Source organism: Haliotis rufescens, unplaced genomic scaffold (genome assembly GCF_023055435.1).
Source record: "Haliotis rufescens isolate VD_foot unplaced genomic scaffold, xgHalRufe1.0.p SCAF_10, whole genome shotgun sequence".
Lineage (NCBI taxonomy): Eukaryota > Metazoa > Mollusca > Gastropoda > Lepetellida > Haliotidae > Haliotis > Haliotis rufescens.
Window position 1 is genome coordinate 10,582,869 of NW_025963780.1, and position 27,784 is coordinate 10,610,652.

A 27,784-nucleotide genomic window follows, 5' to 3' on the forward strand; every position below is an offset into this window, starting at 1 on the left:
CTTATAATGATAACATATAGCAAAACCTTAAAAAGGGCAAATTTCTACTAGTCCTTAGGATACCTTAACTATTGGGCAGTTTGGCAAGGACTACAGGACTAGTGCCAATTTCTAACGCTGTTTTTATTACATCTCATGCTTAGTGTTGTAATCTATATTAATGAGTTATGACATAACAATTTGTTGATGTTCAAGCATACAGAGATGAGGCTCGTGAGTACAGTACTAGTTCAGTCTGTATCATTTCACGTCATGCAGTCACCCGGCTCACTTTTTCACATCAGATAAAAAACAACACAGTTTTGTTTTAACCTTTTTATGTATAGATATGTATAGTAAAAACAGTTTGGGTTCTAAACATAACATGAACATGATAAATATCACAGAAAAATGTCCACAGTCCAACCCCAGTCTCCATGGTAGCAGAATGTAACATGGAGTGTAACAGCCCCAGTCTCCCTGATAGATGAATGTAACATGGAGTGTAACAACCCCAGTCTCCCTGGTAGCAGAATGTAACATGGAGTGTAACAACCCCAGTCTCCCTGGTAGCAGAATGTAACATGGAGTGTAACAGCCCCAGTCTCCATGGTAGCAGAATGTAACATGGAGTGTAACAACCCCAGTCTCCATGGTAGCAGAATGTAACATGGAGTGTAACAACCCCAGTCTCCCTGGTAGCAGAATGTAACATGGAGTGTAACAGCCCCAGTCTCCATGGTAGCAGAATGTAACATGGAGTGTAACAACCCCAGTCTCCATGGTAGCAGAATGTAACATGGAGTGTAACAACCCCAGTCTCCATGGTAGCAGAATGTAACATGGAGTGTAACAACCCCAGTCTCCATGGTAGCAGAATGTAACATGGAGTGTAACAACCCCAGTCTCCCTGGTAGCAGAATGTAACATGGAGTGTAACAGCCCCAGTCTCCATGGTAGCAGAATGTAACATGGAGTGTAACAACCCCAGTCTCCATGGTAGCAGAATGTAACATGGAGTGTAACAACCCCAGTCTCCATGGTAGCAGAATGTAACATGGAGTGTAACAACCCCAGTCTCCATGGTAGCAGAATGTAACATGGAGTGTAACAACCCCAGTCTCCATGGTAGCAGAATGTAACATGGAGTGTAACAACCCCAGTCTCCATGGTAGCAGAATGTAACATGGAGTGTAACAGCCCCAGTCTCCATGGTAGCAGAATGTAACATGGAGTGTAACAACCCCAGTCTCCATGGTAGCAGAATGTAACATGGAGTGTAACAACCCCAGTCTCCATGGTAGCAGAATGTAACATGGAGTGTAACAACCCCAGTCTCCATGGTAGCAGAATGTAACATGGAGTGTAACAGCCCCAGTCTCCATGGTAGCAGAATGTAACATGGAGTGTAACAACCCCAGTCTCCATGGTAGCAGAATGTAACATGGAGTGTAACAGCCCCAGTCTCCATGGTAGCAGAATGTAACATGGAGTGTAACAACCCCAGTCTCCATGGTAGCAGAATGTAACATGGAGTGTAACAGCCCCAGTCTCCATGGTAGCAGAATGTAACATGGAGTGTAACAGCCCCAGTCTCCATGGTAGCAGAATGTAACATGGAGTGTAACAACCCCAGTCTCCATGGTAGCAGAATGTAACATGGAGTGTAACAACCCCAGTCTCCATGGTAGCAGAATGTAACATGGAGTGTAACAACCCCAGTCTCCATGGTAGCAGAATGTAACATGGAGTGTAACAGCCATTGCTCTAGAACGGACAGTGGGGCAGGCATGCGACAAGCTGGATCAGACATTATATGCACATCTTACCACTGATGAAACCATACAGTAACAATCATATATATTTGAGATAATAAGAGGCCGCTAAAAAGTAAAAGATGCATATATCATCACAAAAGAAAAGTTTGGTTTAATAGCCTTGGTATTTTAGAAGTAGTTTTTATTAGTATCTTCAGCTTTGACAGTCTAAATATTCCTCCTGTGATAGTATGGATATTTGAAGAATTTTGTCTTTTACCATGTTTGCCCTTTTGTGAAAATATTGCCTGTGCTGACATGAATATTTGTCAGAATTCCTTTTACCATGTTAACCTACAAATATATTGGTTCATGATTCATACAACATGTACAAGGAATACCGGGCTAGATAGTATTTTGTGTAAATGTATGCCGAGAAGAGTGTTAGAAGAAATACTGAACAGCTATTGTATAGATCTTTAAGTTGATTTCCTAGAAGTGTTCTGTGAAGTACAGTCACAAGAGGAATAAGAAGAATATGTTTACATCTGTTATGTTTGGTAACTTGAAGTGATTATTAAACATATAATGCCAAGAGAAATGCAGATCTCTGCCTCAGCACTTGGTGAGAATCAGCTGCAAACACAAGCTGATAAAACCGTAGATAATCTGTAAATGTTGTTAAACCTCACTGGACAGCACCTACCAGCTCTGCTGTAGTCCCTCCTTAAACATCCTCAACCAAAAACATCCTCGTCCAGATTAATGAGCTTGGATGAGTAACCAGGTTTACACATTATTGCGTAGATCTCTTACCATGGCACATACAAAACTCATTCAGTGTTGGTTACTGTAGCCCGTGATCTGCCGGTTTTGTTTTGTTTATATGATCTTGTTGATACATTTGTATTTCATAATCTTTGGTTAATACGAGGAATATGGACAGAAACAAGTAAAATGACAATATGTTGATAATCCTTCTCTTCCCCCAAAGATTGATTTGTTTATTCTTGTTTGAATGAATTGTAAAAAGATTTGTTGTCTTGGGCATATAAAAACTATTATCAAAACAACATCAGTGATAACATGGATACTTCTTGGCATAGAAAATACTTATATCATACATTAATACTGGTGAAATAACACAGCCTTTGGTGCCACATTTGACAGTGTGTCTATTTGTTGAGAGAGGCTATCACTGTATATACAATAATGAGTGTTCATCCTCAGTGACCAAATGACAACAATTTGTATTTGTTTGCGAAAATGTCTTCACAAAGAGTCCGTTGTTCTGTTATTTGACCCACTAGTGCCACTCGCACTATTATCATGTTGATGGTGTATCCATTTTCACTCAGTTGTCTCCCCTTTCTCTGTGTCGTCTGCTTCCTGTGAGCTTTCTCCTGACTCAAGTGTGTCTTTCAAGGCCAATATGTCAGCCTTCTCATCTTTGTAATAAGATGGTGTTCGTTGTTTCTGAAGTCACAAGGGTAGATGTGACAGAGTATGAAGGAAAAACATTTTGTCAAAGCAGAGAAAGTAACCATGGTTACTATTGATTTCTTATGCTAATAGTGTTCAAAGTAAGTGATTCAGGCAAGTAGTTTCTTTCAGGCTAGTATAATATATTTCATGTCTGTAGTTGATACTGATCCAAGTTTAACCCCTGTTTTTAATAGGAAAATCCTTTTCATAATGTGCTTTATGTATTTCAACATCATCATAAGGGAAATGGTGCTCTTGTCCCATGTCATAATTTGTACTAATTTCATCTACCAGAGAAATACATTTTCTTTTTACTTACAACATCTTTGGCTTGTGCGTCTGCTCCACTTTCCTGCAAGAGCTCAGCGACCTCATCTGATATTGCCATAGCATAGTGTAGAGGTGTTCTGTTCAACTGGAAGGAAGTAATCTCGTTAGTTTTATTCAAATAATCATTAAACGAATCATCTAGTATGATATTGAAAGATCTTAATCAAAAAGGTGAGTCGGTCATCTGGCCACAGCTGGATCTTTGAGGGCATTTTGTCACAAACATGTAAAACATGCATCACCAACATATTTCCACATCATAACTGGAATACTGTTCAACAGCTTCATGTATAATAATGACTACGGTTATGTCGTAGCTAATCATACCAAGATATTTGTTGTGAAACAAGTAGAACTTACATTGTCTCTGCACCTGACTGAGATGGGGAAGTTGGAGAGGATGTGTTTGATGATGTCCATGTGCTGAGATAGCACAGCTATGTGTAGAGGTGATCTCCCATACTTGTCTTTAGCTGTGGCTAGCTTCTTACGCTCCAGAGCTTGAATCACCTCTCGCAGCACACCAGAATGTACTGCTTTGAATACTAGGGAGATCTTTTCCTGAAATGTGGATATTTATTCTGCATATCAAGTGTATTTAAAATTTTGTGTTTCCATACAAAGATGTAGAGAGTGTATCATGGTGTATTGTAGCATTCTCAATATATGTTTGAAAATGTCTCCAATTTTGTATGTAATCTTCCAGTTGGAAAATCTGGAAAAGATTTAAATCGTAAGTATTTGTATTTCTTTGCGTTCATATTTTGGTTTTCCAACTGTACATGTTTACAATGTTTATCATTGTTGTGCAGGTTTGTTACTTTTGTTTATCGTTGAGCATGTTGAGTGTTGTGTGAAAAGTTAAAAAAAGTTGTATTTTGTTGATACAATTTCCATTCATTGGAAATAGAAAAGCTTTTAAGTGTTCAGGCATGTTTAGTTATTATAAAAAAACACTCTTCTGAAATGTATGCCAAAGGACATTTATATTCAGGCTGGTCAACTCTAACTATTTTGTCATGTGACGTCCACAGAGGTTCATTCTGAATCTTCATTTCAGATCATTGATAAATTATGAAAATGTTTTATGCAAGGGAATCAAACAGTAATATTGTTACTTACATTGAAGTCTGGCATAGCCTTGACAAAGTCAGTGACATCCTCAGGCAGACCGTCGGTGCTGACTCTGTCAATGACGTCGGTGAGTTGGTCGTAGCCGTCCAGCAGGAGCTGCTGTAGACTGTCCAGATTCTCCTGCTCCAGCAGATTGGTCACATAAGAGTCTGCAGGCAGATGGGGTTAACCATTTTCTAGTGCTCATGAAATGTAATACTGACAGGTAGGGCAAGTCATGACATGGTCTGGTGATCTGTGCTTTTAGTAAAGTATTAATAGGGAAAACACTTCATTTCGTTGAGATATGATAAATAAGTGTAATTTTGATGTCTGGGGTACTGAAAATCTGTAGAACAGGATGTTTTCGGACAGTTAAATGATACTGTCCTATGTGTAGTTACTTACCAAGAGACTCAGTGTTTTCTGTGATGCCATTTTCTTCAGCGACATCTCTGGCAGTGCGGTTGTTGGCATCCCGATCTGCAAGGCTGTAGCCCATGTTGAGAAGGGCAATGAGGTCAGCTCCTGTGTAGAACAACAATGCTATATCAAGGTCACATAGAGGAATAGGTTCCAATTGATCAGTGACAAACATGGTATGTCCTGTGTTGTAAACCACATGTGTAGTTTTGTACCCACCTTGCTGGGCTGCCAATTTGTGAAGTTCAGTCTGCCCATCCTCATCTCGGTCCTTGTTCATGGTGTCTTCTTCTCCCTCCTCTGTCACTGTGGGAAGCTGGGGCTTCTGTAAGAGAGCTGCTTCCTTTGCCCTGCAAGAATAGAAGCAGGTGATATTTGCCAGACCTGTTTTTCCAATAGCCCTGCAATCTGGGATTTGATAACATCAAATAATAGCTAACAACTGCTGAATCCTCACAACATGCTGTTGTGTGATCAGATACATTAAGCTCATTCCAACACAGATCGACATAACCAGTAACTTTACATCAGCTTCTATGTCCGTCATTCATTTACAGAAGCCTGACTGGGTTTCTCCCACAATGGGCTCCGTGGCTATCCTTTTTACCCAACATCTCTCTGCCCATTAGGACATATGCCAGTCATCTCTTCTCTGCTTTACTTTGAGAATGTGGGTAACTAGACAAGGAAATGCCTTTGTCAAGTTGTACATACAGGTTCAGTGAGTAAAGGGATTCTAATGATGGGTGACCCTTGAGATATAAGCAGGGAATCCCACAATGGTGAAAGCAGCGTTACAAATTGGCACTAGTCCTGTCGTCCTTGCCAAACTGCCCAATAGTTAAGGTATCATAAGGACCAGTAGAAAATTTCCATTTTTAAGGGTTTTGCTGTATGTTATCATTATAAGGACTAGTGAACTAAAAATGTTAGTTTCTACCGCTGTGAAAGGCCATCTGTCACACAGTGTACTCACTTTCTCTGCAGCTCTTCCTGCTCTTTCTTCTTCCTCTCATCCTCTTCCTCCTGTTTACGGCGTGCCTCTTCCTCCTCCTGCAGCCGCATCTGCTCCTCCTTCCTCCTGGCCTGCTGCTGCTCCTCCACCTCCAGGTCTGCCTCCTCCTCCCGGATCTCCTTCATCAGCTGCTCTTGCTGCAACAGACAGTCCTTGGATCAGTGTACTTATCTACTCATAAACCAGGGCTTGCCAAGCGCCCTACGACGGCAGTTTTCTTTGCAAGAGTTGTATACCTTAGTCATGTCAGGTTCCACAAACAAGAACTGATTCTTATATTAATCCAGGATTCAACCCGTTTATGATCCTTGGATTATCAGCACCATGCTTGTGGGTTTCCTCCCACAATAATGTGACACTCTGAAATAGCTAAAAACTCTTCACAGCAGCATTAAGATTTAAATCCAACTCACAAGAAGATGCCAGAAGGCTACATTCAACTATTACATAAAATGTCCTTGGCAAAGTCTAAAGTGTGTCTATTCACTTGGATACATCACTGTTCACATTGTAGAATTGATGCACAGAAAATGGTTGTATAGCCTTACCATGCTACTGTGTTGCAAAGTAATATTCACCTTTTTGTTGAAGTCTATATTCTCCCTGTACTTGTACAGCCAGTGAGCTAGGTACTCAATGGGGTCCCAGGGGCGCCTCTCAGCGATCTCGGCCAGTGCCAGTGTAAGAGCTGAGCCCAGGTTGTACGACACATACTTTCCATCTACCGTACTTGGTGCCGGGACATCCTTCTTCTCGTAGATGTCAGAAGAGATGTACATTCTGATTGGCTGACTCTTATCTGATTTCAGTGGTGTGGTGATTTGGTCTGGTTCCTCAGTTGCTAGTTCTGGGAGACATATGGAAGCAAATAACAAATAGATAGAAGTTGGAATTCTCTTCATATAACCATGATAACAATACAGTGAAACCTCATCCAGAACCAACTTGCACAAAGCATCTTACCACTACCATGACTACCACATACTGGGTATGTTAGGCTATAGGCATGATAGGAATTACAACAGTCTAAGCTCAAAGATCTGTGATAGCAAGTTAGCCCAATGGTCCATAGACGTATTATTTTGAGTTATTAGTATTTCAGGACAATTGGATTCTATGCAATAGTGCAGATAAGGAGTTTCAGGTAGAATTATGTAGGATAATCAGTGCACCGACAGCATGCCCTGTTGATAATGGAATACACACCTGGTGTCTGAGGTGCAGCTGAGGTGGACTGGTCAGCTGTTTGAGCAGACTGACCACTGTCTGTCTTAGGTGGTGTGCCCAGAACCAACAGCAGACGGCTCTTCACTGTCTCTGCCAACACTTCCTTGGGGTCCGTCTGGTAGTCTGCTGCAGTCTTTCCAGTCTTTTGGGATGGAACAATGCATTATTTCACATACACAAGGAAAGGTCAAAGGTGGTATATTGAGCTCCAAGGGCAGTAACATCATCAGGCTACAGGATTCATCAATAACAAGGAGACACAACTCTAGCACAGTGTTCAACTGAGATTGAAACAGATACTTTTTATCTAATATCTAGGGGGCTACTTCACATTCAAAGCAAAAGGTAATGATTTGAGAATCCATTTGGAACATGTTGAACCAAGAATGATTTGAATCTCAACTCATCATCAGTGAACTTACGAGATCCTTCAGAGTGTCGTCTGCTCCTGCCTCCTTCAGTGTTTGATAGAGATTCCCCGAGTCTGAGCATCCTGCTGCATAATGCAGAGCTGTTCTTCCCATCTGGAGGACACAACACACATGGAATCCAGGTCAATAATTTCGTAATGTTTTGGGCTGAGGTATAAGTGTCTATTGTCAATATATTTACTGACATATACTTACATTATCTGTAAGGTTGAGTGAGTCCTTAAACTCGGACACAATAAACTTTGCAATTTCATCTTGTTGGAATACAACAGCTTTCTGTAATGGCAGAAGTCCACTTTTGTCTGCTGCCTTCACCAACAACTTCCTGTCAAGCAAATTCTTGACATCACGTGTGCGGCCATCACATATTGCCTCATGGAGCCTGGTTACCTTGTCCTGTCAGAGAAACACCCTTGTTACGTTTAGGACATCTTGCATCGTATAAATTGATGGAAAAAAAGCAAAAATAAAGATCTCACAACTGTCATAAGTTAGGAGATGTTAATCAAGATCCCCTTCAAATCAAAGGAAGTTAGGGCATTGGGGTTGCCTTGTGATAAAAGTATTTGCTTATCAAGCCAAAGGCCCAGATTCAATTCCCGACATGGGTACCCCGCAATGATATTGCTGGAATATTTCGAAAAGGTGCGTTAAACTATGATGAAAAAAAGCTCACTCAAACAAAGATGATATGCTGGAGCAGTATGGAGTCCTGTATTTAAGGGATCATGTTTGATTAATGATCCTACTTATTATATACACCTATATATATATATTTATATTTTATTTACATATACAGAGAACACAAACTCTGTTAAGTCGAGAAATCATTCAAGACTATGTGAGGGGTTGGTATGTGCTTGTCTATGGAATGAATCTGACTGAAGAGTGTAGTCACCTGAACCTCCTCCAGTTTGTCAAAGAATTCCCCCATATCCTCAGACTTCTCCCGTGCCTCCTGAGGTGTGAGTGCCCATGTGTCCCAGCCGGACAGTACCAGAGCCTGCAGCGCCTCAGTGCTTCCCTTCTCCACCATCGTAGTCATCCACATTTTCACAAGTGAGTCGACATTCTCGGCAGTCTCTTTAGCTCTCAGAATGTCCACAAAACTCTGGCTGTTGACATCACGGACACTTGCGTCGACTTTTGCCACTAGTGCATTGAGAATCTCTCTGTTTGTGTTTCCCTCTGCAGCAATGTGGAGAAGGGTTTTGCCGTCGTTGGTACGGATGCTGATGTCTTCATCGGTGTTGAGGAGGTTAATGACGTCCTCGGTGTTGTCTGACTGTATGGCCTGGAACAGCTTGCTTTCCTCCATCATGAAATCTGCTCCAAGAAAAGTAACCATGTATTTAAGAAATTTACTATAGGATCATGATCGTGATTTTGATAGCAACAAGTGGTATAGGGACATTCTGGAACATGTTCAATAATTTTCACTTTTTGATGGCATTTTCCTATAGCCTACATCATAATTAATTTGACAAGAATGTTAAGGACATAACAAATACTTTTAGTCAGTGTCCTAGAATAAGAAGCGATCTGAGACCAAAGCCTCCCCATGGTGTGTCCATAGTGCATGTCAACTGTAAATAACACAGTTTTCTATCAACTAAGACGGTTTCAAAATAAGTGATATGGAGAGAATCAAGTTCCAGTTCAGAGATACATAGTTAACAACATGAATAAGTTAATATGCATCTATGTTCTGGTTGTATTAATTTGTATGCTAAAGTTGAGTAGACTGAATTTATATCTTATGATACATCATTAAACATGGAACAAGTATTGTTCAGGACATGATCATTGATTTCATTAAAGTCACACTGTTACATGACTACTAATATTTCTAATGATATAAAATCATTTTGCCTATAGCTTGGTTTCTTATTTCAAATAATATGACCTGTTATAAATACTGCAAGTCATGAAATATAACCCTGTAATCTCTGGAATACATAATGTGATTATAAGGATTATAGCCTGACAGTGAGAGTACTTGTGCTGTCCTGTCCTGCCTGCAGCCAGCCCGCGCCGTCATATAGCAACCCACCCAACCATACCCCACTGAAAGTGACAGGCACCATCCCCCATCTTAGTTCACCCCCTGAACCCCCTAAGCCACCCCTCGAGATGCTTACCTGGCTCTAGAGTACAGCTGATCCCGACCCTTGTAAAGAGAGTATTGTTTTTGCAGATACCTGTGTTTACCGATGTTACTCTCTGTAAAACTCCCCGTTTAAGCTGTACAAGCGAGAGGCCATTGAATTTACCGCAGTCGCTGTTACTATGGAGCTGTTTACCGTAGTGACAGGCAAGGCACAACAGGCTATTAATAGCAACTCCATGCGGTAGGCTGGACCAGGGGAAGTGATAGTGAGATACTGTTGTCTGTTGTTATCCTAATTCAGATCTCGTAAGCAATGGCTCCATGCATGATTGATCGTGTGTGAGTGTTGGAGCAGGGAGAGGTGTCGGAGTCAACAGGAGTATGATATATGCATTCAGCAGTGGTATCGCTAATCAGCCAGATCCATCAGTGTTAAATGACTCCCTGACACTGTAGATACATACCAGTTCTTCTCAATATGTAATAATATGAGAAGCAGTCATAAGCCCTGGCAACAGATTGTAACCATGATTTTGTGATAATAATATCAATTCTCACGCAGTTCTTTATTTTTACATTGAAGTCTAAAGATACATCTTTCAGCCATGAATCAGATATTTTTGTGTAGGAATATTACAGATGCTAATCTCCTATTAGTGTACTGTTAGACCTACACAACACATGCATTCCCTGCTATTTCAGAACCTCCTCCAGAAACCACTTCATGTACTCTTGAACATATTAATTTAATCAGGACATTTCCTTGGGACCAGTACTGTTCGAAGTAATGTTGTGTTACTTTGTAAGACTTGGCAGTTAACTATTGTTTGTTCTCAAGCCTCAGCAAGTACACTGAGAATAAAGAACATATTCTTGTTTATCTTCTTCAAAACGATACGATTCTGACCAATTCTGATACAATCCCCCCTCCCCCCCTACAAATAGAATTATTTTTTTCTTTAAAGCCTATCAACGAATGAATACAGTACTGTCAAGTTTGTAAAGTCAGTTGAAGCATGATAAGCCAGCCTTCAGTCAAACTGACCTGTTGTTGCACTATCGGTACAGCAAGCTTCAGCAAGCCCCACCCCCTGGGGCCAACAGGGGACAACACATGGAGCTACCTGAACTATAGACTTACCAGGAATCTCAAATGTCCTGGGATCTGTAGTTGTTGAGACAATCCCGATAATTTGATAAAGTAAACAGTATACAAGTATGTTCGATTGTCTTGATTGTGCCCAAACAAGCTGGCAGCCTATAGTAGATTTGACAGGTCTATTTGATAAGAGTCAGGCGCACCCGGGGGGGGGGGGGGGGGGGGGGGACTCGGACTCCATTGTTCCCCAGGGACTGAGTCGGTCGGGGTAACATGTCACCATTACCTCTGCATTCGTCTTATGTCAAGTGTTGTTCAGAGATATCTAGCTACAGTAGTAAAGTTACATTCTAGTTACACCTGATTGGGGGAGGACTATAGGGTGGTGTATGGAGGGAAGAAGGATTTTATGAGCAGTGTGTGAGTGTGAAGTACACAATTTGTTTGGCACTATTAAATAATACCCAGTGTTCCCATTTACCCGTAACTACCAGTTTTTAACCGGTGTAATATTAGGCTTGGACCAGTAATTCATGTGACTGCCACTCCCTGTGGACCGGCAAATAAAGTAACTTTTACATATTTGTTGTTGAACAAAAAAAATGACAATATTCAAATAAGTATATACTTTTTAACAAAGTCAGCTTGTCAGTTACCATCAGGGTTTCCCATTGACCATTTTCTGTGCAAGGAAATAACATTTAGCTTTTGTTTGAGGTTAACTAAATATTTGAAGTGACATAGTCCCGAAATATTTTGTAAAAAAACAGTTAATTGTGACTGAACTTTGTCTGAATAACAGGTAGATCTAACTAAGTTACTTCAGAGATGATGTCATTGCAATCGAACATGATGTTGAAAGAATTAAAACCAGGTAATTTTCATATGTTTATTTATTTGTTGAAAGTTGGGACTGACAAAAATTAGTGGGGACTGGTATTTTTTAAGTTGCCAGTCCACCAGGACTGTCAGTTTCAAACGCCAGAGGGAACACTGATTGGGAGAAGAAAATACTAATACTAAACAAAATATTTACAGCTATATCTGCAAACTTTGGTGAGGTCAAAAATAGTCCACATGAAATGTCACTTATTCGTCAAATACATGTAGGACATAATTTTACTTAATACCAATGTCATTAGACTTTATTTTTTTTGTGGCAATTTATTTTTAAAACATATGCTTATGTCAGTGTGTGACTTTAATCAATAGGCAGCCAATTGAAAGTTAGTCTATATTTATTTGAATGAAGAAAAAAATGACCAAATTCTATAATACCAGTTGTATTCTAACACATGGCACTAATAGTTGAAATAAGGCTAACTCTTGTGCATAATAACAGTCTTTGATTGTTTCTTTCTTTCTTTCTTTCACCTCGCACTCAGCAATATTGCCACTATATGACAGCAGTCTGTAAATAAATGGGTCTGGACCAGACAATTCAGTGATCGATATCATGAGCATCAATCTACGCAATAGGGATACGATAACATGCATCAACCAAGTCAGTGAGCCTTGCCACCCGATCCGGTTAATCACATTGTATGACAAGCATGGGTTGCTGAAGACCTATTCTGGTCCGGATGTTCATGTGTCCATAATAACAATGCTATATGCTATTACACCTCACATTGTACATCTTACCGAGGCAAGGGAGTTAACTGACTTTAAAAGTCCAGTTTCCACCCTTGCCGAACTAGGCTGGAATAACTGGGCTTGATCGAAGCGCCACCAGTGGCTATTACAAGTTATGTCCCTTTTTAAGCCTCTCTTATGGACCAATCAGATTCCACCTCTTGTATCACTTGCATTTGCTTCACACAAAATGATGGCGCCGAGTCAGGACGATCTGATTGATAATCAAGATCTATATTGTGATAAAACGGGTCTTACATCACGAAATGCATCGAATCACGTGAGCACTTTGATTAAAAACACGAAACGATTTGGAAGAAATCTGATGACAACGAGTTGGCGGTGCAAATGCTTTGCAAATCCTGCAATGGACCGAAATCTGCACGACAGTTTACGAACCGGATTTCGATTTCGGTGCACGATTTTGATTGGACTATGCATAGACTCGTAAGTCCAGTCAAAATGTAACTCCATAATACCAGCCATGAGCATCGATCCACGCATTTGGGATCGATGACATGCATCTGCCAAGTCAGCGAGCCTGTCCACCCGATCCCTTTTGAAGCCTACCTACCTCTGTGACTGCGATGGTGGGGGAATGGAGACTTGTTCTATGATCCACCTACCTCTGTGGTGGAAGGTCCACAACAGTGACTGCGATGGTGGGGGAATGGAGACTTGTTCTATGATCCACCTACCTCTGTGATGGAAGGTCCACGACAGTGACTGCGATGGTGGGGGAATGGAGACTTGTTCTATAATCCACCTACCTCTGTGATGGAAGGTCCACGACAGTGACTGCGATAGTGGGGGAATGGAGACTTGTTCTATAATCCACCTACCTCTGTGATGGAAGGTTCACAACAGTGACTGCGATAGTGGGGGAATGGAGACTTGTTCTATAATCCACCTACCTCTGTGATGGAAGGTCCACGACAGTGACTGCGATGGTGGGGGAATGGAGACTTGTTCTATAATCAACCTACCTCTGTGATGGAAGGTTCACAACAGTGACTGCGATGGTGGGGGAATGGAGACTTGTTCTATAATCCACCTACCTCTGTGATGGAAGGTCCACAACAGTGACTGCGATGGTGGGGGAATGGAGACTTGTTCTATAATCAACCTACCTCTGTGATGGAAGGTTCACAACAGTGACTGCGATGGTGGGGGAATGGAGACTTGTTCTATAATCCACCTACCTCTGTGATGGAAGGTCCACAACAGTGACTGCGATGGTGGGGGAATGGAGACTTGTTCTATGATCCACCTACCTCTGTGATGGAAGGTCCACAACAGTGACTGCGATGGTGGGGGAATGGAGACTTGTTCTATAATCCACCTACCTCTGTGATGGAAGGTCCACGACAGTGTCTGTGATGGTAGGGGAATGGAGACTTGTTCTATGATCCACCTACCTCTGTGATGGAAGGTCCACAACAGTGACTGCGATGGTGGGGGAATGGAGACTTGTTCTATAATCCACCTACCTCTGTGATGGAAGGTCCACGACAGTGTCTGTGATGGTAGGGGAATGGAGACTTGTTCTATGATCCACCTACCTCTGTGATGGAAGGTCCACGACAGTGACTGCGATGGTGGGGGTATGGAGACCAGCTTGAGGATGTTTTCGCGGATGTTTTCTATGTTGATGAGATGGGGCATCTGATGGTATTCCACAGCTGTAAAACCCCACTGAAAAGTACACAGTTTGACATGTCAGTTAAATTGATTTGAAAAAGTTGGACTTCAAGACCTTGTATCTTGTTGCCAATAGTATAACAAATACCCTGAAGGAGTTGATGAGACCTCTTTGTGTTTGTACTATGTTGGAGCATGTAATGATCAGAGCAGGTCAGACCTCTTCACAGAATAATTATCCCCCGCCCCAACGAGGTTGGCGGGGGATATAAAAATGGGTTCAGAAATGGGTTGTGTTCGTGTGTGTGTGTGTGTGTGTGTGTGTGCGTCCCAAAGTCGTTTCCGGAGCATAACTCAGAAACCGTTAAATAATTTCTTACAAAACTTTGCATGTTTACCAGACACATACTGAACTGGTGCCTTTTGCTATTTAGGAGTTATATAATTTTTTATTTTTTACGTTTCCATGGCAACAAGTTGGACTTAGGTTCTATAAGAGTGGTGTTCGTTTCCGGAGTGTAACTCAAAAACCATTAAATTCTTTCTTACAAAACTTTGCATGTCTACAAGGCACATACTGAACTGGTGCCTTTTGCTATTTAGGAGTTTTATAAATTTGTATTTTTTACGTTTCCATGGCAACAAGGTTGGACTTAGGTTCTATAAGGGTGCTGTTCGTTACCGGAGCGTAACTCAAAAACCGTTAAATAATTTCTTACAAAACTTTGCATGTTTACCAGACACATACTGAACTGGTGCCTTTTGCTATTTAGGAGTTAAATTTTTAAGTTTTTACGATTCCATGGCAACAAGTTGGAATTAGGTTCTATAGGGTAGAGTTTGTTTCTGGAGTATAACTCAAAACCCATTCAATACTTTCCAACAAAAACTTTGCATGTTTACCAGGCACATACTGAACTGGTGCCTTTTGAAATATAGCACTTTTAGAAATTTTTATTGTTTATGTTTGCATGACAACGAGTTGGATTTAAGTTTTAATATAGGATTGGTTTACTTAAGGAGTATAACAAATAAACTGTTAAATATTTCCTTGCCAAACATTGCATGTCTATATATAAAGCGCATACTGAACTAGTGCCATTTGATATTAAGGAGTTTTAGAAATGTTTATTTTAGAATTTCCATTGCAGCTATTTTGACATGGGCTAAGAGAAATGTTGGGTCAGTTACCTGGTTTGGGACCATAACGTGTTAAAATGGGCGGGGGATATAGATGACTTTGTCAACTATACGCTTGTTTACTTAGGAAGGCATGAAACATGCAGGATTCCTAGGTATGGTATGTTACATTGTGGCCTCACCAGATCAGGGATGGTGGGCTCGGCGCCCAGGTCTTGTAGTGTTGTGTACATCTGACCATTGTCATCTACACATGCGGCGTAGTGCAAGGCTGTGCGCTGCATCTGGAATTAAAGAGGATGGTACTTCTTTTTTCTTGAAAAATTGATGATGTATGAAAGTTGGTGGCCATATGTGTCAGACTAGAGATATGAAAGTTGAATAATTTAAAATTTGATCATGTTTTTGAATACTAACACGTGCTGCCAATTCCATAATCGGTAACTAACGCGATTTGGTTGTCAGACTGTCTGACGTGTCGATGAATGTCATCATATCCCAATTGTGTAGATCAATGCTCATTATCTCAATCACTGGATTGTCTAGTCCAGACACAATTATTTACAGACCGCCATCATATAGCTGGAATATTGCTGAGTATGGTGTTAAACAACAAACAAACAAACAGAAGATCATGAGTAGTTAGTTTTTAGACTATTTGTCAAGTCAAACATTTTATCATAGATAACAGTTCTTTTCTGAATAATGGTTTAGAATCGTTAAGATTTTGTTTCCTAGGTTCTAGCTTTGGCAGCAGTGGTATATACTAGAAAGCATGTTAAGGTAATAAGGTAATATCATCACATATCTCATACATCAAATGATGAATTTACATAATCATATGTGGATGAGATCAAATACAGGATCACATATATTAGATTATAGATCAACTTACGTGATCACATATATGGATGAGACAAACTGTTGTTAATACAGATGTGAATGAGATTAACTTACGTGATCACATATATGGATGAGACAAACTGTTGTTACTACAGATGTGAATGAGATTAACTTACGTGATCACATATATGGATGAGACAAACTGTTGTTACTACAGATTTGAATGAGATTAACTTACGTGATCACATATATGGATGAGACAAACTGTTGTTACTACAGATTTGAATGAGATTAACTTACATAATCACATATATGGATGAGACAAACTGTTGTTACTACAGATGTGAATGTGATTAACTTACGTGATCACATATATGGATGAGACAAACTGTTGTTACTACAGATGTGAATGAGATTAACTTACGTGATCACATATATGGATGAGACAAACTGTTGTTACTACAGATGTGAATGAGATTAACTTACATGATCACATATATGGATGAGACAAACTGTTGTTACTACAGATGTGAATGAGATTAACTTACGTGATCACATATATGGATGAGACAAACTGTTGTTACTACAGATGTGAATGAGATTAACTTACGTGATCACATATGTCTATGGCATGAATAAAGGTGTTGAGGAGGAGAGTGACAGCTCTACTGCAGCGGAAGATGACAGCTTTGTGAAGCGGTGGAAGACCTGTCTGGTCACATGACTCCAGGAGCTGCACGTTTGTTATTTCTGGTTTTTCATTGGTAAAATGTTGATGAATGCGACCGATGTCCGAAACTATCACAGATCTGTGAAATGCTGCAATTGTATCCTGAAGACATCAAAGTTACTGTTACAACAAGAGGACATTTGTATGTTTCAGAGTCATAAGTAGTTTACTGTATTCCAGATATGTCATGGCTTGTCAGCTTAATGTTGGTCTTAGACATTACGATATTGGTAAAACCATGAGGTGGTCATGGTGCTGACAAACCCTGAAACAGTATGAGTTTGAACTGGCATTTGAACCCTTGATCCTAGGTTTCTGGCATGACTAAGGTATGCAACTCTGCACACAAATAGTGGCACCCGAGGCCAACCGTGTCTCCTTCAAATTGTGTTGATAATTTACCTGATGGTGATCGAAAGAAAACATATTTTACCTGTATATCATTAACAGCATACAGAAAGTCTTTTGATTCCTGTGGCAATTCTGAAGTAAATGTTGTGTCAAGCATTTCATGCGGCCAAGCACACCAACCATTGACTGCTAATGTCCGCACCAGAGTTATCTCCCCTGAGATGAGTGGCCGCAGGATATATTTTTGTATCTCCCTGATGATGTCATGAGGAGCAGATGAGACAACAGCCAGATCCAGAGCAGTAAGCCCATCAGCGTCACGCACTGTGATGTCTATATGACCTAGCAACAGCCTGATGATGACTGCATGGGAGCTGTGCGCAACAGCCAGATGGAGATAACTCCATCCTTCCAGACTCCTCAGCTGGGTGTTGATATTACTCTGAAGTAAATGTGTAACCTCCTTTTGATCACTCATGATGATAGCTTCATACAGATCAGTGTCTTCAAACACGTCACTGTTCTGATGCTTCCGACTGGACTTGAAGAGGGACTGGATTGGGATTATGTTGACAAGTGTGCGCCATTTGGCCATGAGATCTCGGTTCCGTGATGGCTTCGTTGTGGATGAAGGTGAACAAGCTGGGCTGCTGTTGCGGCGGACCATGGGTGAACGCACGACGCGGACAGAGTCGGGCAGGGAGTTGGTGTCCTTGGCAGCCATCATTACTGAGAGGCTGAAGCAGTTGTTGATCCTCTGACGTTTCTGGAGAACTCGCACATGTCTCTGTACATCCTGGATCTTCAAGACATCCATGTTGTCTTTGTAGAACTGTGGGGACAGGTCGTGCTGTAAAGATGTGTTTGGAAGCTGTTATACATACCAGGGGTATTCTGCTGCAAAGTATGCAACAGCAACTCGAGTAAAACTCCTGGAACCTGTCATGTCACTGGCACGGAACAAGCAATTTATTCACTGATAACGCAAGTTTTTGTAGTGCAAGCTACTTACCTCTCAATAACAGTTTAATACATATCCTTTTACATCTATTAACAGGCTGTAGATGTGATGTTAGCATGTTTCCAGTCATAACAATGGGTATTACTTGACAATGGCTCTCATTTTGATTAACTAGACAATAGACACATTGAAAATGGTCAAATAAGGGGGATAGGGAAACCCAAAGAAATCTAAATACTGACAATATGTATGTTGTCCATCTCGTGTCAATATCATATCACTTATCAATCATTAATTTCTTGTTGGATTGCAATGTATATTGCATAATATATTATGAATAGATCTTATTACTTGGTCAGTTCTCATCAGCTCTCTGGGGAGTACACAACCCAAGCTAATGTTAACAGTCGCATTAGCGTCTCCTCCTACCTGGTACCATTTCACTGCAGGGTGAACAGAGGCATATTTCGAACAAAGCCACATGCCTAAAGAGACCACATGTATGCCACCTCCAGTAACCATGCTGCCATTTCATCTTACCCCCATTCAACATCTCAGCCTGTAATGACAGTGGAAGTATGCTATGGGAGATGACCTGCACACATAGGAATGGATAGACTTGGAGGGCTTTCATGGGTATCTGGAGCACCTGCTCACAATGGCCATGAAACAAGGATCAGGTGGCCATGTAAAATAACCAATTAAGAGTTCTTGAAGATGGGAATGGGAGATTTATGTTTATTGCAACTGGCCAAAAAGCTTCTGGAATGAAATGTTGTCCATCAGTGTTGGTTCCGACATTAACGTCCAAAGCCTTGTCAAAGTTTGAACTGCTTCTTGGATGGAGCTGAAACGTTTGCAGGTGTTAAAGACCATAGCAAAAGGCATATGTATCTGTTCTGTAAAAAAAATATCTCAAAACCTAGATACATATTTGGCTGAAAATTTATTAGTGAGTTGAACACATGTGGTCTTGAACATGCATATTTATGAGTAAGATGAGTGATACATGTGGTGGTAGAGCCGTGCAGCCCACTGTCACCAGTACTCACAAGATCAGGGACCTGGTCATCTGCCCCAGCCTCACGCAGCACGGAGTACAGGTAGCCATCGGGAATACAGGCTGCATAGTGAAGGGCAGTTCGGCCCGTCTGGAATACACACAATGTATTCATATTATTTGTGTGTGCATAGTTATGTAATGTTACATAGAGCTAAAGTTGGTCAGTACATGATCAGTGACAGTGTGGTGGTGGGGACATACATGATCAGTGACAGTGTGGTGGTGGGTACATACATGATCAGTGACAGTGTGGTGGTGGGTACATACATGATTAGTGACAGTGTGGTGGGTACATACATGATCAGTGACAGTGTGGTGGGTACATACATGATTAGTGTCAGTGTGGTGGTGGGTACATTCATGATCAGTGACAGTGTGGTGGGTACATACATGATCAGTGACAGTGTGGTGGTGGGTACATACATGATCAGTGACAGTGTCGTGGTGGGTACATTCATGATCAGTGACAGTGTGGTGGTGGGTACATACATGATCAGTGACAGTGTCGTGGTGGGTACATACATGATCAGTGACAGTGTGGTGGTGGGTACATACATGATCAGTGACAGTGTGGTGGTGGGTACATTCATGATCAGTGACAGTGTCGTGGTGGGTACATACATGATCAGTGACAGTGTGGTGGTGGGTACATACATGATCAGTGACAGTGTGGTGGGAACATACATGATCAGTGACAGTGTGGTGGTGGGTACATACATGATCAGTGACAGTGGGGGGTGGGAACATACATGATTAGTGACAGTGTGGTGGGTACATGCATGATCAGTGACAGTGTGGTGGTGGGTACATTCATGATCCATGACAGTGTGGTGGGTACATACATGATCAGTGACAGTGTGGTGGTGGGTACATTCATGATCAGTGACAGTGTGGTGGTGGGTACATACATGATCAGTGACAGTGTGGTGGTGGGTACATTCATGATCCGTGACAGTGTGGTGGGTACATACATGATCAGTGACAGTGTGGTGGTGGGTACATTCATGATCAGTGACAGTGTGGTGGGTACATACATGATCAGTGACGGTGTGGTGGGTACATACATGATCAGTGACAGTGTGGTGGGTACATACATGATCAGTGACAGTGTGGTGGGTACATACATGATCAGTGACAGTGTGGTGGGGACATACATGATCTGTGACAGTGTGGTGGTGGGTACATACATGATTAGTGACAGTGTGGTGGGTACATACATGATTAGTGACAGTGTGGTGGGGACATACATGATCCGTGACAGTGTGGTGGTGGGTACATACATGATCAGTGACAGTGTGGTGGTGGGTACATACATGATCAGTGACAGTGTGGTGGTGGGTACATACATGATCAGTGACAGTGTGGTGGTGGGTACATACATGATCAGTGACAGTGTGGTGGTGGGTACATACATGATCAGTGACAGTGTCGTGGTGGGTACATACATGATCAGTGACAGTGTCTGGGTGGGTACAAACATGATCAGTGACAGTGTGGTGGGTACATACATGATCAGTGACAGTGTGGTGGTGGGTACATACATGATCAGTGACAGTGTGGTGGTGGGTACATACATGATCAGTGAGAGTGTGGTGGTGGGTACATACATGATCAGTGACAGTGTGGTGGTGGGTACATACATGATCAGTGACAGTGTGGTGGTGGGTACATACATGATCAGTGACAGTGTCGTGGTGGGTACATACATGATCAGTGACAGTGTGGTGGTGGGTACATACATGATCAGTGACAGTGTGGTGGTGGGTACATACATGATCAGTGACAGTGTCGTGGTGGGTACATACATGATCAGTGACAGTGTCTGGGTGGGTACAAACATGATCAGTGACAGTGTGGTGGGGACATACATGATTAGTGACAGTGTGGTGGGTACAAACATGATCAGTGACAGTGTGGTGGGTACATACATGATCCGTGACAGTGTGGTGGGTACATTCATGATCCGTGACAGTGTGGTGGGTACATACATGATCAGTGACAGTGTGGTGGGGACATACATGATCAGTGACAGTGTGGTGGGGACATACATGATCAGTGACAGTGTGGTGGTGGGTACATACATGATCAGTGACAGTGTGGTGGGGACATACATGATTAGTGACAGTGTGGTGGTGGGTACATACATGATCAGTGACAGTGTGGTGGTGGGTACATACATGATCAGTGACAGTGTGGTGGGGACATACATGATCAGTGACAGTGTGGTGGGGACATACACGATCAGTGACAGTGTGGTGGGTACATACATGATCAGTGACAGTGTGGTGGTGGGTACATTCATGATCAGTGACAGTGTGGTGGGTACATACATGATCAGTGACAGTGTCGTGGTGGGTACATTCATGATCAGTGACAGTGTGGTGGGTACATACATGATCAGTGACAGTGTGGTGGGGACATACATGATCAGTGACAGTGTGGTGGGTACATACATGATCAGTGACAGTGTGGTGGGTACATACATGATTAGTGACAGTGTGGTGGGTACATACATGATCAGTGACAGTGTGGTGGGGACATACATGATCCGTGACAGTGTGGTGGGTACATACATGATCAGTGACAGTGTGGTGGGTACATACATGATTAGTGACAGTGTGGTGGTGGGTACATACATGATCAGTGACAGTGTCGTGGTGGGTACATTCATGATCAGTGACAGTGTGGTGGGGACATACATGATCCGTGACAGTGTGGTGGGTACATACATGATCCGTGACAGTGTGGTGGGTACATACATGATTAGTGACAGTGTAGTGGTGGGTACATACATGATCAGTGACAGTGTGGTGGTGGGTACATACATGATCCGTGACAGTGTGGTGGTGGGTACATACATGATTAGTGTCAGTGTGGTGGTGGGTACATACATGATTAGTGACAGTGTGGTGGTGGGGACATACATGATCCGTGACAGTGTGGTGGTGGGTACATACATGATCAGTGACAGTGTGGTGGGGACATACATGATCAGTGACAGTGTGGTGGGTACATACATGATCAGTGACAGTGTGGTGGGGACATACATGATCAGTGACAGTGTGGTGGTGGGTACATACATGATCCGTGACAGTGTGGTGGGTACATACATGATCAGTGACAGTGTCGTGGTGGGTACAAACATGATCAGTGACAGTGTGGTGGGTACATACATGATCAGTGACAGTGTGGTGGGGACATACATGATCAGTGACAGTGTGGTGGGGACATACATGATCTGTGACAGTGTGGTGGTGGGTACATACATGATTAGTGACAGTGTGGTGGGTACATACATGATTAGTGACAGTGTGGTGGGGACATACATGATCCGTGACAGTGTGGTGGTGGGTACATACATGATCAGTGACAGTGTGGTGGTGGGTACATACATGATCAGTGAGAGTGTGGTGGTGGGTACATACATGATCAGTGACAGTGTGGTGGTGGGTACATACATGATCAGTGACAGTGTGGTGGTGGGTACATACATGATCAGTGACAGTGTGGTGGTGGGTACATACATGATCAGTGACAGTGTCGTGGTGGGTACATACATGATCAGTGACAGTGTCTGGGTGGGTACAAACATGATCAGTGACAGTGTGGTGGGTACATACATGATCAGTGACAGTGTGGTGGTGGGTACATACATGATCAGTGACAGTGTGGTGGTGGGTACATACATGATCAGTGAGAGTGTGGTGGTGGGTACATACATGATCAATGCAGTGTGGTGGTGGGTACATACATGATCAGTGACAGTGTGGTGGTGGGTACATACATGATCAGTGACAGTGTCGTGGTGGGTACATACATGATCAGTGACAGTGTCTGGGTGGGTACAAACATGATCAGTGACAGTGTGGTGGGGACATACATGATTAGTGACAGTGTGGTGGGTACATACATGATCCGTGACAGTGTGGTGGTGGGTACATATATGATCCGTGACAGTGTGGTGGTGGGTACATACATGATCCGTGACAGTGTGGTGGTTGGTACATACGTGATCAGTGACTGTGTGGTGGTGGGTACATACATGATCAGTGACAGTGTCGTGGTGGGTACATACGTGATCAGTGACAGTGTGGTGGTGGGTACATACGTGATCAGTGACAGTGTGGTGGTTGGTACATACGTGATCAGTGACTGTGTGGTGGTGGGTACATACATGATCCGTGACAGTGTGGTGGTGGGTACATATATGATCCGTGACAGTGTGGTGGTGGGTACATACGTGATCAGTGACTGTCAGTGTGGTTGGGTATTCCTCCACAAGGTACTCCACAATGACGTTTCTCTGGAAGATGACGGCCTTCTGTAGTGGTGGCTGCCCGGTCCGGTCGCAGGCTGCAGCCAGCTGGTGATGGGTGAGGACATGCTGCAGGTCCTTCAGACTGTTCCGCTGGATGCTGTGGTGGACCCTGTCCACCTTCACCTGGACAGACAGATACATGCAGATCCTATCACGAGGTCAAACATTCAAAGAGTAGTATTCTAAAACAGTAAAACTGATAATTATTAATCATAAGAATTTATTTGAGCATGTGTTACATGTGTCCTCAGCAGGGATTTAATGATTTTACATCCTCAAGGTCAAGGTTGTACGTAAATGAAGGTCAAGGTTATACGTAAATGCCCAACCTATTAAATCCTATTTATTTAGCTAGTTTCTCATCTCCAATTTCAAAGATGTGATTTGTGACCCTCAAAAGGACACTCAGGAATTTTCAGAGAATGAACAGTGACAGTAGTGACATTATAATAAAATCAGTCTGTTTACAATGGTATTTAAGGGGCACTAACTGGCCTGTCCAGCAAGATATTGTGAGGAATTATAAAATGTTGTACCCACCATAAAATCAGGCAGCTGCTTGAAGAACTTTGCTATGTCCAGCTTGACCTCCTGAATGCGGTCCACATCCACTGGCCAGGCATCCCACCCCTGCAGGAGCAGGTGCTCCAGGGGGCGCACATCTTTACCCAGCGCCAGGAAACCAACATGGCGCAGGATCATTTCCTGGATGTGTGTCTTCTCGTATAGACAGGCCATGTCCAGAGCTGTGTCAGCATTTTCATCCCGGAAGCTGATGTCTATGTGCCCCAGGAGTTGTTTTATCAGATCCGACTGAGCTCCTTGGCCCACAGCAGCGTGCAGGTAGGACTGACCATCTCGCCCGCGGAGGTTCACATTCTGCTCCCGGAGAAGTTTCTTCAGAACTTGCAGGTCATTGTCAAGTAGCGCCTGGTATATGTCAGTGTCTTCTATGTCCATGACAGTAGCAGTCTATCTGATACCCATGGGAACAAGATCTGACTGACAATATGATCTCAGTCTTGTTGGTTTTGTCTATTTTCCAGCTCTCTCCAGACTTGAGAGCATTTGTTTATTTAGTTAGTAGTTGTATGTGTACAGTGTACAGGATAGCACTGTCTATGCTTAAATGTTATCCTTGATCCTCAGCCTTGCCTCTAGAGGATTAGCCTCTTGCCTGTAAAGAAGACAAGAGAACAGAATGTTTAGAGGCCCGTGAAGATCCAGGTTAAAATAGGTCTTCAGCAACCCATGATTTTTGTAATAGGTGAATAACGGGATCTGGTGGTCAGGCTTGCTGACCTGGTTGATACATGTCATTGTATCCCAATTGTGTAAATTGATGCTCATTACATCAATCACTAGATTGTCTGGTCCCAACTCAATTATTTACAGACCGCCATCATATAGCTGAAATATTGCTGAGTGCAGCGTTTATAAACAACAAACAAGCTAACAGAAGGTTCAGAAAACATCTGTTAGCCTGGATTTTCATGAAGTTGGCAGTAGGTGAAGTAGGTGGCGCACATAGTAGAGTAGAATGAACAGCATTGTATCATGTTGTAGTTAGAAGTTGGCACCAACAATCAGCGTTAAGCAGGGAGTAAACCTGACATCTGACATATACAATTTCAGTCTCATGTGGACTTAACACAGGGATTTTGTGAATAGTGAAGTCCTGAAAAAAACAGGACTAAAGAGATGTTCTTTATGCAACACAGTAGCACGATCACAGGACTGAACGTGGCCTCTGTGTGATGAGACTTCCTCACTGACCCTAGGTTGTATCAGGTACAGTTATTACTCAAGAGACATTGTCACAAGATGCAGGATACATTCTTATGTTACTCAGATCCTTGGATGTCAAGCACATGCCCTGCAAATCAGTGATGACTATATCTGTACAGGTTTTTACACAAAGCAGAAATGTACATCCAGTACGCACAAATGTATAGAATGAACGCAGAACAAGATTTCTATTGTGTCCCAAAGGATGCACAATAATATTAATTGTACCAAATTCTTGACACAGAATAGAATGTTCCTGTAATTAAAGTAATTATTTAGTCTTACAGTACACCATTTCAATTTTTTACGGTACTTTCATAATTTACAGGACCCTGTAACGCCCCTTGAAATAAGTAATTAGGGGTCCAGTATACATATATCTTTAATTACTCACCAAATTAACATTTATCAATAATCCTTTGCTTATTATTACTTATTAATGATGGCAGTTTATTGAAAGCAGTTTCCTGGAAAGAACCCTCACAGATGTTACTCCCTCTCACAGCTGATTGTTGCCACATGGATTTGAACTTTAAGATGAATGTACTCATGTTCACTTCCAGGTAAATGGTGAAGTTGATCCATGGAAGCATTCCTTACTCTAGATAAGATGAATTGTCTGTGAATAGCTGAATGTAATCATTAAAAGCAGACGAGGCATGGCCAATTAGCATGGTTGATTCAAACTATTCATTACCCTCTTTGTCTGTTTCTTAACATTGTGTGATGTACCTCGTGTGAGCCCGATTACCCTAATCACACACAGACAGTGTCTCAGTGAGACATAAATCACTACCAACAAGCTTGAGGTGGAGCCGTTTGTGGGCTCCAAAGTGTGGAGCATCGCCCCCTTTTCGTGTATGTGAGGAGTATATAGCATATCTGGGCTGTGAAATCTGCAATTACCATTCTAGCCGTCACCCACAGCCCAGCCCAGCCCCTCAATGTGATCACAACACAGACTGGCGTGTCGAGGACCCCGTACAACTTGCGTAGTTACCAGGTACCTGTGAAACTGTTGTCCCTGTTGCTGTCCTGGGGGGATGGACCGGACAGCACACACTGTGAAGAGGAATCCGAACTCACTGACAGCGATATAAATCTGGTATTGATCTGCAACTAAGTGACGCCCTGTCAATCCCGTCATGACAGTGTTAAGCAGATCAGAGTTCGAACAACAAGTAATTAATTACCTGCTGGTTGTGCTGAATACCTTATCCGATTATTGGGATTAATTCCAACTGGGAAAGATTATGATGCAACTGCTTCCAGGCATATGCAGTATGCTGAGTTATCAGTGCTGTGGCAGGAGTCAATGCACTTTATCAGTGTCCTAACACCTGCATGACATTGCTATCATTAAACTGTCATTGCTGCCTCCTCAGGGGGATCATCTTCCTTCTGACTCAGCAATTAGACCTACACAGTGTACTGTTATTTAAGGAAGAGCTCCATAGACACAGAGTAGATCTCAATCAGGAAACTTGATGAGAATTCATTCAGTGTGTCAACTGGGTTAGCAATGACTTGAAAAAGCATTCAATTGACATGATTAAGGTCCTTTTTTTAAAAGGTCTTGAAAATGATTAATGTGGATTGAAAAAGCCTTGAAGTTTCTTAGCCAGACCCTATCTCAGGGAAATTATTTAAAAAATTAATACATCTTTCCATTCTTCAAAGAAGGATCGCTGAACCTTTAAGGAAAGCATTGAAGTTTGATACTGAGATTCTATATGAACCCTTGTTAGATATCAAACAAATTTTCTTGGGGATGTACTGGTTATAACATAACAATTAAAAAATACTGCTCTTTAGGCTGTTTGTTTGGAATACATGATAAATAATCGGATCGTCAACATGTTCACTGTCAGACAGATGACAACAGTTGTTGGATATGTTTGCTTTACTGCCTTAGCAAGATATAATAAGTCAAAAAGGTAGACAATTATACCTGTTCCTATATTTGGGGTGTGCAAAAACTGGTATACCAGTATATTGCAACACGGCTGTGTATCGTTATTTTCCAATACAGTTACAGAAGAATTACTATATAATCACATAAATTCTATCTACTATTTTGAGGTATTGCTCTACCCACTAGACCAAGGAGGTGGTTTGACACAGAGGAAATACGTAGCCCATGCAGTCGCAGTGAGGGACAGCTGCCTGCCACACTTTACACATGGGCACACTGTACATTCAAACTTCACATCACACCATGATGAAAACATACATCCTACATAGGTCATGTCATTATTGTACATTGGATATCAATTTGTAAGGAGAAAATTGAAGTTGTGTTGAAACCCAGTAATACAGATAATAGATAAGTACCATACAAAAGA

The 27,784-nt window shown here is 42.0% G+C and overlaps 2 protein-coding genes across 4 annotated transcripts in view; one reads left to right on the forward strand and one right to left on the reverse strand.

Annotated features, from left to right (window-relative positions):
* Positions 1-27,784, forward strand: part of LOC124145329 (coiled-coil domain-containing protein 34-like) — a 48,337-nt gene that overhangs the window by 11,785 nt on the left and 8,768 nt on the right. For 2 of the 3 annotated variants that reach the window (XM_046515045.2, XM_046515044.2), the window contains exon 4: positions 4,258-4,284. The exons of the other annotated variant lie outside the window; for it this stretch is intronic. In XM_046515045.2, the coding sequence (XP_046371001.1) occupies positions 4,258-4,284 (27 nt within the window). The remainder of the gene's footprint in view (positions 1-4,257; positions 4,285-27,784) is intronic. 3 annotated transcript variants of the gene reach the window in all.
* Positions 301-27,008, reverse strand: LOC124145328. The gene is made up of 20 exons (XM_046515043.2): positions 26,447-27,008; positions 24,192-24,828; positions 23,574-23,774; positions 19,323-19,421; positions 17,392-18,159; positions 16,839-17,060; positions 15,568-15,669; positions 14,167-14,299; positions 8,659-9,086; positions 7,956-8,156; positions 7,752-7,853; positions 7,309-7,471; positions 6,681-6,949; positions 6,064-6,239; positions 5,307-5,437; positions 5,073-5,192; positions 4,674-4,834; positions 3,912-4,112; positions 3,541-3,636; positions 301-3,212 (listed from the first exon to the last, which is right to left on the reverse strand). Exons 2-20 carry the CDS (start codon positions 24,609-24,611, stop codon positions 3,087-3,089), a joined length of 4,119 nt encoding a protein of 1,372 aa, XP_046370999.2. The 5' UTR covers positions 24,612-24,828; positions 26,447-27,008; the 3' UTR covers positions 301-3,086.

Excerpts from the sequence above, each read along its gene's own strand:
- LOC124145328 (XM_046515043.2), bottom strand. The coding sequence starts at position 24,611 with ATGGACATAGAAGACACTGACATATACCAGGCGCTACTTGACAATGAC. Across the intron at positions 7,472-7,751 it reads ACGACACTCTGAAGGATCTC|ACTGGAAAGACTGCAGCAGA; the intron begins GTAAGTTCACTG and ends CCATCCCAAAAG. Across the intron at positions 3,213-3,540 it reads ACGCACAAGCCAAAGATGTT|AAACAACGAACACCATCTTA; the intron begins GTAAGTAAAAAG and ends TTGTGACTTCAG.